At 38.4% G+C, this 12,272-nt stretch overlaps 9 protein-coding genes across 9 annotated transcripts; 4 read left to right on the forward strand and 5 right to left on the reverse strand.

Annotated features, from left to right (window-relative positions):
• Positions 1–119: 119 nt before the first annotated feature.
• Positions 120–926, forward strand: CAP1 (Cap1p; the record flags this gene model as incomplete). Its single annotated transcript, XM_002494965.1, has 1 exon — positions 120–926. One exon carries the CDS (start codon positions 120–122, stop codon positions 924–926), a length of 807 nt encoding a protein of 268 aa, XP_002495010.1.
• A 26-nt stretch (positions 927–952) lies between these two features.
• On the reverse strand, positions 953–1,335 carry SFT1 (Sft1p; the record flags this gene model as incomplete). Its single annotated transcript, XM_002494966.1, has 2 exons — positions 953–1,210; positions 1,300–1,335. 2 exons carry the CDS (start codon positions 1,333–1,335, stop codon positions 953–955), a joined length of 294 nt encoding a protein of 97 aa, XP_002495011.1.
• Positions 1,336–2,171: 836 nt separating this feature from the next.
• RPL14A (60S ribosomal protein eL14) lies at positions 2,172–2,588 on the forward strand (the record flags this gene model as incomplete). The annotated part of the gene is made up of 1 exon (XM_002494967.1): positions 2,172–2,588. The coding sequence occupies one exon, from the start codon at positions 2,172–2,174 to the stop codon at positions 2,586–2,588; it is 417 nt and encodes a 138-aa protein (XP_002495012.1).
• Positions 2,589–2,736: 148 nt separating this feature from the next.
• On the reverse strand, positions 2,737–4,275 carry BYE1 (Bye1p; the record flags this gene model as incomplete). The annotated part of the gene is made up of 1 exon (XM_002494968.1): positions 2,737–4,275. One exon carries the CDS (start codon positions 4,273–4,275, stop codon positions 2,737–2,739), a length of 1,539 nt encoding a protein of 512 aa, XP_002495013.1.
• An 809-nt stretch (positions 4,276–5,084) lies between these two features.
• AUR1 (inositol phosphorylceramide synthase) lies at positions 5,085–6,335 on the forward strand (the record flags this gene model as incomplete). Its single annotated transcript, XM_002494969.1, has 1 exon — positions 5,085–6,335. One exon carries the CDS (start codon positions 5,085–5,087, stop codon positions 6,333–6,335), a length of 1,251 nt encoding a protein of 416 aa, XP_002495014.1.
• A 487-nt stretch (positions 6,336–6,822) lies between these two features.
• Positions 6,823–7,212, reverse strand: MRP17 (mitochondrial 37S ribosomal protein bS6m; the record flags this gene model as incomplete). Its single annotated transcript, XM_002494970.1, has 1 exon — positions 6,823–7,212. One exon carries the CDS (start codon positions 7,210–7,212, stop codon positions 6,823–6,825), a length of 390 nt encoding a protein of 129 aa, XP_002495015.1.
• Positions 7,213–7,461: 249 nt separating this feature from the next.
• Positions 7,462–8,225, forward strand: DID4 (ESCRT-III subunit protein DID4; the record flags this gene model as incomplete). Its single annotated transcript, XM_002494971.1, has 2 exons — positions 7,462–7,521; positions 7,587–8,225. 2 exons carry the CDS (start codon positions 7,462–7,464, stop codon positions 8,223–8,225), a joined length of 699 nt encoding a protein of 232 aa, XP_002495016.1.
• A 53-nt stretch (positions 8,226–8,278) lies between these two features.
• On the reverse strand, positions 8,279–8,884 carry MET14 (adenylyl-sulfate kinase; the record flags this gene model as incomplete). The annotated part of the gene is made up of 1 exon (XM_002494972.1): positions 8,279–8,884. One exon carries the CDS (start codon positions 8,882–8,884, stop codon positions 8,279–8,281), a length of 606 nt encoding a protein of 201 aa, XP_002495017.1.
• Positions 8,885–9,717: 833 nt separating this feature from the next.
• Positions 9,718–11,820, reverse strand: VPS1 (dynamin-like GTPase VPS1; the record flags this gene model as incomplete). Its single annotated transcript, XM_002494973.1, has 1 exon — positions 9,718–11,820. The coding sequence occupies one exon, from the start codon at positions 11,818–11,820 to the stop codon at positions 9,718–9,720; it is 2,103 nt and encodes a 700-aa protein (XP_002495018.1).
• Between the last annotated feature and the right edge of the window lie 452 nt (positions 11,821–12,272).

Here is a 12,272-nt window from a genome sequence, read left to right on the forward strand (position 1 = left end):
TTTTTTTTTTCTTCATTGGAAAGGTAACCACCCCTTTACAAGAAAAAAGTAGCTTAGCTTAGAATAGCATAGTATTATAGAAGTAATACAAGGCAAAAAGTGTTAAGTAATTAGGTGTCATGTCATCAGCATTTGAATCAATCATATCACAGATCGTTTCTGATACTCCAAGTGGTGAGGTTAAGGAGGTTTATCAGGATTTAATTACCATTGCTGGTGAAAATTCCAAGGATGTGATCATCGAAGCTATCGAGCAGTACAACGTCAAAAATACGATTCCAGTAGATGTCAATGGCAAGAATGTGATACTTTCCCCATATAACAAGGAAGGTTCCAAATTTTTCGACCCAGCTCAAGCAATTGAATTTTCAGTGGATCATTTAAATCGTAAAGGTTTAGACGTTGCACCTTTTCAAGGTTCAAAGCTTAATGAGACCCAACAGGAATATTTAAAGGAATTGAATAAATATGTGGAAAAGGATTTCACAGGACAAGTTTCTGTAGCGGTTTACCCAGTTCCACAGGAAGAATCAAAAACGGCTATCATTATTGTAAGTACAAAATATAATCCAGGTAATTTTTGGAACGGTGCATGGAAATCTGAATATGTTTACGATTCACATTTGAAACAACTCAAGGGATTTATTGATGTTCAAGTTCACTACTATGAAGACGGTAACGTTGGCTTCAAATCAAAGAAGGACGTAGAAATTACAGACTCTGAATCACCAATCAAATCAATTCAACAAGTGGAAACGAGTTTTGAAAATGACTTGGACGTATCATTTACAGAATTGAATGAGAAGCAATTTAAACAACTGAGAAGAAGATTACCAATTACTAGATCACGGGTGAATTGGGGGAAGGCCATCGGTAATTACAGATTGGGTAGAGATGCTGCACAGGGGAAACCACCACAGGCATAAATTTTAATTTAAATCAAATTTAAATTTTAGAAAACTTTAAACAGAGTGTATAGGATAAAGAAAATTAAGAGTGCTAACGCAACCATTCTCCAAACGCTACCACCTGCATTTAGACTTCTAGTCAACCTTTGCGAAGTGTTTTTGACACCATGAAGCAATGAATCAAATGAATCAGAAATCTGATTCATGACAGAATTATCTGCCACTGCCTGATCACCAATATCTTGGTTTATACCACGGAATGTTTGTAATTTATTGGCTAAGCTGTTCAACCGCTCGTCATTCTACGTAACAATTAGGTGTCTGGTTAGTCTATGTTGTCCTTACGAAAAAAAGATACGTTTGTCAAATGGTGCTTACGTATAAAACATACCCTATTCTCTAGTTGATGATATCTTGAATTAGACATCTTTAGTGTTCAAGAGGGACAGCTCAGAGTAGATCTTGGTGTAATTGTTGTTTTAATTTTCATGAATTGAATTTTCAATGGCGATTCTGTCATCATCAACTGTCCCTTTGGAAAAATGCAAAAATACATACAAACAAGACGCAAGAAACTGCAAGATGTGCAGCTAATACCAGACTCACCTGAGTCTACTATTCTTGTTAAGACTTCAGACTAGAATTTTGTCGCATTCCACAAGACACCTTTAGTTGGACTAGGCGTGTCCAGGTGATCTTGCCCTAGATCGCAAATTATATCATCATCTGTCATCAATGAATAGTTGCTTAAACTTAAGCAATTGAAAACATCTCGATGCTGCTGCAGTAGCGTGCTATGGGGACTGATCGAAAGAGTGTAAAGGAGTAGAATAGCCATTAGTTAAGTTTATCTCGTCTTATATCTCTATCTGAGAAAAAAAAAAAAAAAAAAAAAAAACTTTTTCAAAGACTGTGAGACTGTTGCATCCGTACATCCCTTTACATCTGTACACCATTCACAATACATCTGTACATCCCGGATTTGGAGTGAAAAAAGGCAGAAAACAGTCAATTTTTTTGAAAACAAACCGCGTCGGTCGAAATTCCCGCCGTAATGGAAACTCTGTTGAAAAAATACGGGACCGACGCAATCACGCAGGCGAGCAAGCAAGCGCGAGCATTGGCGATGGGCTCAGAGGTACCAACACCAATACCAATGATTGCCAAATCATGGTAATTAATGAACATAGGCGTCTTACAAGGTGGGTCTTTAGTTGATAGATTCTCTTGAAATTTCGAAAATCAATCGATCAAAACGACATAATGTCCTCTGAATCTGTTGTCAAGACCGCTAACTGGAGATTGGTCGAAGTTGGCCGTATCGTTCTTGTTAAGAATGGCCAAGGTGCTGGTAAATTAGCAGCCATCGTGGAGATCATCTCTCAAAGAAAGGTTTTGGTTGATGGTCCTGAAACCGGTGTTGACCGTCAAGCTATCTCTTTGACTCAAGTTGTTTTGACTCCATTGACTTTCAACTTGCCAAGAGGTGCTAGAAGTGCTACTGTTGCTAAGAAATGGAACGCCGCTCAAGTTTCTCAAAAATGGTCTACCACTTCATGGGCTAAGAAGATCGCTCAACGTGAAACACGTTCTAACTTGAGTGACTTCGAAAGATTCCAAGTGATGGTTTTGAAGAAGCAGCAAAGATTTGCTGAAAAGAAGGCGCTAGCCAAGGCCTAATTGGATCTATCGGGTGCATCATATTAAAATTAAATAGTAGTAATAAAGTGAAACAGAGATCAGACTGTAAAAGGATCGAACATACAACCAGATCATAACATACAAATTATATGTAATTTTAATCGTTACATCTAAAGTTACACACGTATTACCTAACTAGTTCAGGTTTAATCACTGTAAGTAAGAAAAGTATTGGATTATCAGCTTCTCTGTCGAACTCCCCTGCCGCCATTGCAATATCTTTAATCACATGATGATCGTAACCAAAACTAGGTATTAGATAGATATTCTTTTGATAAGATCTTTTAATTTGAATTCCTGATATTTTTTCATTTTCCCACAAGAATTCATAAACTTGTTTAAATTCAGAATTACAATTTTCATCAGGTCGTATACGATACAGTAGAAATGTTCTTGTCGATTGCATTTCTGATAAATATTTCAAGACTTTAGCCTTGGAAAGACGACCTTCAACTAATAATTTGCCATCGCCTAGCGCTTCCCTGTACGGATTTTTTACCAGTTCGCTGGATGATCCGATGTAATCAATTGTACCGCTCAGCTCAATAGCCAATTCCGGATATTTCACATTAATCCGAACAGGAGGGGGCCCTGGTGATACACTTTTCTCCGGTGTCGGACTGGGTTCTTTCACTGCCGTTTCTTCTCTGTGGACGATTTCTCTTGTAAAGATGTCTGGTTCTAGGTCACCACCGTTGTTATTCTCTTCTGGATTTTCAATTAACTCTTCCCCCTTGTGAGTCTTTACCCATCTAGGTCTACCTGGTTGTTCAACTACCAACTGAGTCAATGCCTGTTCGTCAATCTTTTCTCTAAATTCTTGTAAATCAGGATTTGCAAGCTCAGTAGCACTCATTCTCACCAATTGAGACGTTGTAATCTGTCCCTTTATTACATGTGCTTTCAAAGACAAGTTTTTAGCATCTTTAAGATTCGAAAAAATCGTACGTATCCTTTCAGTGTAGTTTCTGTGATCGGGATAGACGTTGTACAATTCCCTTTCCAGTTCTTGAGATTTCTCTAGTGCGATATCTTTTTCATCATCTTGATCATCGGGCAAGGCATAAAGTTTCGCTTCGACAGTGGCGGGTATAATATATTTATCAAACAATTGGTGAAGCATCTTCTGAGCATTTTCCCTTAATCTAGCGTCACCAGATGAACCGCCTGTCGTACTGCCCGCACTACCCTTGGGCTCAGTGCCAGATTTACCGCTGACACTGCCATGAGTCTTGCGTCTTTTTCTTGGTGCCCTAACACTTTCGGCTTCGGAATCACTTTCACTCAAATAATTGTCATTATCATAATCATTACTTTCAGGGTTCTGTTCTTGTTCCTTTGTCAACCACTTGGCATTTTGATAGTTTTCGGGTTTACACCTTTCGCAGTGATATTTACCGTCGGAGTCCAAAAGCGAGTCCATACCCTTACCATCGGACATACATTCAATGTGCTGCCATGTATTACAACCGTCACACTGAACCATATCACCGTGTGTATCCTCGTTGGCGTCATAATTATAGTCAAAAGTCCTACAAACTGGACATCTTACACTATCGTCACTCTCATTACCACCACTATTACCAGACCCTTTCTCCTCTTCCAGTATCCGCTGTATGTATTTATTGTGACCCTTGTTGGATCTACCTGATGTTCTCACGGACATGCTATATGATATTGGTCCTTTATCATATGCTGGAGGGATTTAAGCGATGAGATGAGCTTGAAGGGGAGAAAAAAATGACCTTTTGGAAGTGACACACAGTAGAAGGAAGAGACAAATACCAAAAAAAACGGTATTACCCGGACATATTCTGCGCACATGAATATCACATGCCCCGTTTTTCCCTTTCGGCGTCTAAGTCCGGATCTAATATCGGCTGTAGATTATTCCCCGGTTGCCCCTCGTTGCAGCCCTTCTCTAACAAGCGCAAACTCACCTCATCTTGCTCATCGTTCCCCCACGAACAGAAGGAACTTTGGAGCCCTGAGGAAAGTTTCTCCTTTTTCGTTTCTTTTTTCTTTTTCCTACTTAGTAATCCCTATTATTCAAGCATTACTCTGTAATCTGTTGGGTTGAACAAGTAACCAATTCGGAAAAGTTATCAGAGTTGCGTCGTTTACTGCATTCGGACAGCATCCCTATTCGGTCGGTGCCTTTTTGTAAGCAACTGCTGTATAAAAGCTGAAAAGAATCTCGGGTTAATCTCCGTTTGTTTATCCGCGCATCTCGTTGCCTTGTCGCTCCTTTTAACATTTTTTTTTTATACTTTTTACGAGATCAGTTTTCACGACGGGTGCTGAAAAAAAACCTTAAAGGAGACAAGCAATAAGAACCTGAAAATTAAGTTGAATTTACCTCCTGTCGGGTGAAGAATAAACAAACATAGAAGAGAAAAAAGTGAACTAAGGAGTTTTTTCTGTTGGCACACTACAAGCAACTAAGGCTAAGAAGACTTACTATACAATTAGCTGATGTCATCCTTTCTTCACCGTGTCTTTCTTTCAGAAAGACCGGTTTACTCTCATATCGCAGATTTGGAGACTAGTTTTGATCCCAGAATTTCATTAAAGAGGCTTCGGAGGTATAGACCAGGGTTGAGTGAAGCAGCACATTATGCATTTATGGCAGCAATTTCATTGTATGTGTTTATTGAGTTTCCTGCTAATTTCTTTTTGAAAACACTATGCTGTTCATTTTTAGGACTTTTGTTCTTGATGCCTGCTACGTCGCAATTTTTCTTTAACGGGCTGCCGATCCTTGTTTGGTTGTCTCTTTATTTCATGTCGTCTTACATCCCGGATTCTCATAGGCCAAAGATTACTGTCAAAGTGCTTCCAGCAGCAGAGACGATTCTCTACGGTGATAATTTGAGTGATATCTTGGCTACTTCAACTAATCCAGTTCTGGATGTTTTGGCATGGTTACCATACGGGCTCTTCCATTTCGGAGCCCCATTTGTGGCGGCTGCAATTTTGTTCGTATTCGGACCACCAACCTGTCTCAGAGGCTACGCACATGCGTTCGGATATGTGAACTTAATCGGTGTCATTTTGCAAAATGGATTTCCAACGGCACCACCTTGGTACAAGTCATTGAATGGATTAAAGGCAGCAAATTACAGTATGCTTGCATCCCCAGGTGGATTGGTAAGGATTGATGAGCTTTTCAATATGAGTCTTTATAGAGAAGGGTTTAAACATTCGTCGGTTGTGTTCGGAGCCTTCCCTTCATTGCATTCGGGTTGTGCTACATTAGAAGCTCTTTTCTTCTCTTATTGTTTCCCCAAGCTAAAACCATTATTCTTCGTTTATGTTTGTTGGTTATGGTGGTCAACGATGTATTTAACCCATCATTACTTTGTCGATTTAGTGGCAGGATCAGTTTTATCGTTTGTCATGTTCACTTATACCAAATATACCCAATTGCCAGTGGATACTAGCCTGTGGTGTAGGTGGTCATATGCACAAGTCGACAGGTACGACATTACAAAGTTAGATCCATTAAGAGCTAATTCGAACGATATTGAAAACGTGCCGTTACGTGGTGTGGAAGTAGATTTCGAACTAAATTCAATGGATGAAACGTCCTCAAGAACTCCATCCATATTTGATGGTCCAACTTCAGTTTCGCGCTCGTCTGCTACTTCTAATACTTCACTGGTTGAATACCCAACGGAAGTTACAGTTCCATCTCCAAGAGTTAACAAGCAAAGATTCGAATAAATTTTTTAAACGCTAATGCCATAAGTTTTCCAATGTTTGTGTTTTTGTTTTTGTTTTTTTTTTTTTTGTTTTACTATTACATGATAGAGAGAAACGATTATTAGGAGGTTTTTGTTTTTTTTTTTGTTTTATTCTGTACCTACAATGTAGCAGCTAGCAAGGCGAGTTTACCTTAAATTTGTGATATAATTTTTTTACTGATATTATAGTATTGTGTCGATTATGAATGAAATTTATTGGCTTCATGTTATTCGTAAATAGAAGGAACCGCGAGATGTTGTTGTAGTTGATCAATCGCCTCATCGCAAACACGATTTTCATTGTTTAACGAGCAGGGTCCATTCTCGTTAAACAAAAGGAATAATAGCATGTGGGGGAGGAAGAAGAGAGTAACGAAAGCGTGTCTCGTGAATTTTTACCTATTCCTAAAGATACAGAACCTAGTTTTCGTATATACAAGTAATCGCGTGTCTTTGCGTTTCTACCGCTACATATAGTTTTTACTGATTTTTTCCAGTGTAGAATTGTAACCCGAAGCTCTTTCAATGGAGGATGCCACATCCAACTGTTTGGCAGTATTCATCTTCGCAATTGATGATCTGATTACTCTGGGATCATTTTTCAAAGTTCTCAAAATTTCAGATTGTACACTTGCAGACGAATCAAACATCATAAGAAAATGGTACCCTTGGAAATGCTTCTCTTGATCCTTTTTCATTATCTTGGGCAGTAGTTTGTTACCCATTGGAACTATCTTTCTAACAACACCTCTGTTTTGAATCACCAATTTTCCTATGGTTGTGGCTAGATCCTTTGCCTCTGCGTTTGCAGCTAGGGGATTCATTACACGCACAATACCAACCAACTCATAAAGCATCCTTGAGGGGCTCTAATATCCACTATCGACTACCTTAATGTCCTTCTTTGTATTCAGTTGATTCTGCCCTGTTAACCCATCGATTACAAGAATTTTTCACTTTGCATTGAAATGAAAGAAAAATGCATTACCCGGCACCGGCATCAAAGTTTAAAGGGGAGCTAAGGCTAAAAATGAGTGAATGTGTTTGCAATATTATATACATATAAGCACCGAAATTAGGCTAATTCAAGGCTCGTTCTCTCCGTAATGAGTCTCTTCAATTGGGTTTTCGGTAAGTCTTTGACTCCCCAAGAAAGATTGAAAAAAGTATGTCGAATTATGTGATGTTGACACTACATCTGAATGTCGGTACTAACAATAATTGCCTATAGAATCAAAGAGCCCTCGAGAGAACTCAGAGGGAACTAGAAAGGGAGAAAAGGAAATTAGAAATTCAAGAGAAGAAACTAGTGACGGAAATAAAAAAATCAGCCAAAAATGGTCAAGTTAGTGCTGCTAGAGTACAGGCAAAGGATTTGGTTAGAACGAAGAGTTATGTCACGAAATTTGATAATATGAAAGCTCAACTGCAGGCAATTTCATTGAGGATACAGGCTGTGAGGAGCAGCGATCAAATGACTAGATCGATGAGAGACGCAACAGTTTTACTAGCAGGAATGAATAGATCGATGAATTTACCACAACTACAGCATATTTCAATGGAATTTGAAAGACAGAGTGATTTAATGGATCAGAGACAAGAGTTTATGGATGAAGCCGTTGATAACGTTATGGGTGACGAAGTCGATGAAGATGAAGAGGCTGACGAAATTGTAAACAAAGTTTTAGACGAAATTGGAGTTGATTTAAATTCTCAAATGCAACAGGCTCCTCAAAATACAATTTCTAACGATGCCCAAACTGAATCTAAACAACCTGTAGCGGAGGCTGTGGGTGGAGCACCAGATAACCATGCAAACCCGGATGACGAATTACAGGCTCGTCTAGACAGTCTGAAAAGACAAAGCTAGAAAGAATAGATTTGTTCTTGTACTATTACTATTGATACTTACATATTAAGAGCTCAAGAGCTCAAGACGATATTTTGAGTAACCAGGTAATCAAAAATAATTTGGGCGCATTCTTCGACACTTTTTTGATCAGTTCTCAGATGCAGTTCGGGATTTTCAGGTGCTTCATATGGCGCGGATATACCTGTGAATTCTTTAATTATACCTTCTCTGGCCTTTTTGTACAAACCTTTAGGATCTCTTTGTTCTGCAACTTCTAGTGGAACGTCTACAAAGACTTCAATGAATTTTAATCCACTTTCTTTGTGCAATTCACGAGCCCTTTCTCTGTCGGCTTTGTATGGTGAAATAAATGATGTTACGCTAATGGTACAAGAATCTGCGAAAAGCTTGGAAACTTCACTAATTCTTCTAATGTTTTCATTTCTATCCTTCTCAGAAAATCCAAGGTCCTTGTTAAGACCGAATCTGATGTTATCTCCGTCTAATCTGTATGCTGCTAATTGTTTTTGTAGAAGTAGTTGTTCAAGTGCACATGCTATGGTACTCTTACCAGATGCACTTAATCCAGTTAACCAAATAGTGCATCCGTCTTGTTTCCTTAGTTCTTTACGTTCTTGATAATTTAGGTTGTGGTGCCATGTAAGATTAGTAGCCATGTTGAATGTCAATCTCGATTTTTTTATTATTTATTTTTGATTCTACAGCAATGATTGAAAGCTAAAACAAGTTTTAGTCTAGGTTGAGTCTTGATCATACTCTTATATACTTTTCTTCATAGTTTTATTAGAAATAGCCTATCGGTGAAATTTTTCACTTTAGGTTTGATAGGCATGTAAACCACATTAAACAGTGGCTGGCGATCGCACGTGCTATTACGTAAAGGTTCCTCTATTGGTTCAAGATATACCGAGGAGACCTATATGTTTGGATAGATATCGTACAATATTCGTATATCGCATCCACATCTGACAGGGACCTGTTACGACGATTACTTTGGGTTATGCACTTCGTAACTTAATAATTTATGTAGATGTACATTTAAAATATCTCGATGAATCTTTGAAAGAATGTGATGCAGGATTGCAAAAATTGGTCAATATAGTGAGGTATAAGTTCAAACCCTCGAGCATTGTTCTTTTCTTTCGAAGTGTTTATGTATTACTCCGGCGTCAGTGTGTCGCGCGACAGCCTCATAAGCAAGAAATATGTAAACTTCATAGTGAGTTTTTTTCTTCGAGGAAATAAAAGGCGTAGTAATTCTACCTTTCCCTTCTTTTTTTGCTAGATAGAGTTGGCTCAGTAGGTCTTGTACCTACTGGTTCTTAAGGTGTAAGATTCCTACTTAGTCTAACAAAACGTTAAATTGCACGGATAAGGAAAGCCTCTAGTAAAAATCTTCATTTTTAAATTTTAACATATAAACAACTTTGCCCACCTGGCAAACTTCAAAAATATAGATATATATATATATACTTGCAAATTAATCTTCTTAGACAGAAGAAACTATATCACTTGCATGTCTTAGAATTTCAACCATCTTCTTACATTCCTTTCTTCTTTGAATAGTAATATCGTTTTCCTTCGTCAATTCCTCAATATCTTGGTTACCATAAAGCTTTTCCAAAAGAACCTTTTGGATATCTGTCTTACTCTTCACAATTAATTTTAACATCAAAGCCTTTGGAATAATGTCGGCAATGGTTCTCTTAACAATATTGAAATAACTGCTGATCAATAGCTTAATGACTTCGGTTTCCATAGTTTCTCTTTCAGTCATTTGTCCAGTGGCCTTTAGGACTGGTGGTGGTGACTCTAGAGCGGCAAGCTTCTTCTTGTTTTTAGTGGAGAAGAATCCACCGAAAAATCCTGATTTTTCTTCAAATGCAGGTTTTTGAGCGGTTGCTGCTGCTGCTGCTGATTGACTTGGGGGCAATGGTTTACCGGTCTTTGGGTCTACCGCCACTTGACGTGGATGAAGTTTTTCCTCTACCATAGCCATCGCCTGTGAACCCTTTAATAAATCGGGATGTGCAGTGTTGATATAAGTCTGTTCGGCACTTATAATGTCGGCGACAAATTTATTCGTTGGAATGATGGCATCCTTTAAGAATTCAACGAACTGGTTGGAAATGGCTTCTCTTAAGGAGGGATATCTAGAATATTTGGATTGGGAAATGATTTGTTTCAGCATACGGACCAATTCGTCGAAGACTAAACCAACCAAACGCAAGGAAGGTTCTTCAAATCTTCTAATCTGTTGCTTTACAAGAACTTCGAATGCCTCAGTTCCAACGAATAACGAAGGTGCAGAACCGGAGCTATTGTACATTATAGTTCTGATGTCAGAATCTTTGATTTGATCAAATGGATCGAGAGCGTCAATACCATTTTTAAAGACTTCGTGGAAAACAAATGAAACTCTCGCACCACCAGATAATTCTTGACTCGAAAGTTCTCTAGCTTCACCGTTTAAGATGCCTGCATATTCGTTGGTAAAATCTGTAATGGTACTTAAAACCACAGAGCTTGAAGAATCCATTGTTTCTGGACCTAGATTGTACAGTTCAGTTTGATATTTTTTCAAAGTAGCCTCGATCTTTGCCTTAATCTCGGGTAAGGTTTGTCTAATGTGATGTAAAAGAATAGAGTTCAACTTCTTAGCCAAATATGGTGTACCACAGTAATGAGCTTTAGAACCGTAGGATGGATGGTTTTCAAAATATGCCTTCTCATCAGAAAGCGCATCTCTAATGGTTTTTTTCTTCTCAATATCCTTTTGACCTCTGTTAATAACAGGAATGTACCCATATCTCAATGGAATAATTCTACCTGCTAAGATGTCAATAACATCAGTACCCTGATCCATTAAATCAACCTTAGTCAAAACACCAATGGTTCTGGTACCTTCAGGATCAACTTCTCTTGCCAATTTCAACCCATCACTATTAGCTAAATCTGTGTTTGCAGCATTAACAGACAAGATAATGGCATTTGGTTTGGAAATATATTTTAACAACATATCCTTGATTCGCTTTTCAATATCTGGTGGTTGGTCACCGACGGGCACTTTGGTAAGACCTGGTAAGTCGACAAGGGTCAATGTGAGCACATAAGGCGAGTAAATTCTTAGGTTAATGGGCACTGAAGAAATACCTAGGTTACCACCAGTTACCTTGTCAGTTTCACGAACGATTTCTTGTCTAATTTCATCAAAATTGAAGAATTTCTTGCCTGGAACATGTAAAAATTCCCCCCATTCTTCCACATTATCTTCAGATTGTCCACCAGTATCTGCCTTCTTGGAATCATCTTCGCTGCCGATTTTCAGATCAGATAGATCTTTCGATACATTGCTGTCTTTCTTCTGTCTTCTATTGATCAATTGCAGAACCAATGGTCTTCTAGTAACAATACCTGTTCCTCTGGGCAAAAAATCTCTACCAACAATATTTTCTAAAACTGATGATTTACCACTGGACTGTGAACCAACCACCATAATCTGTGGTAAATCAATTGGAGATTGAGAGCCACCGCCTAGGGGCGCTAGTGCATCCTGCAATTTATTAATCGTAGAAATAAGATGCTCATCCATCCTGAACTGATATTCAATCCAACTCTATTCTGATCTATCGATATTAATCTTCTTTTATCGAGCCTTGTTGGTATTTTACTATGCTGGCAGATTTAGCCACCGTATTAAAAGGGGCCCATCATGAAGAAAATACAGTTACCCGCACACTCCGAAAAATATTGAGGAAGATAATAAGCACAAGAAGACTTAACTTGATAGTAATAGATTCTTTGGTTTGTAATTAGTTCTCTAAAGTGGTAGAAATCGGCCATTTGAAGGTTATTGAGTGCTTGTAGTCGTACTTGGCTTTTCTAAAGACGCCACTGTGGGAAAAAGCAGCGTCTATAAAGGAGAAGTACTCTATTTCCTTTGATCTAGGAAAAATATATTCCAAATTATTCTCATTTTTAGGACTTTAGTTTGCAGAAAAAGGGGGTCTAATTGGTTGAGACATCTGTCCACATTATCCTGGT

Source organism: Zygosaccharomyces rouxii, assembly GCF_000026365.1.
Source record: "Zygosaccharomyces rouxii strain CBS732 chromosome B complete sequence".
In the NCBI taxonomy this organism is placed as follows: Eukaryota; Fungi; Ascomycota; class Saccharomycetes; order Saccharomycetales; family Saccharomycetaceae; genus Zygosaccharomyces; species Zygosaccharomyces rouxii.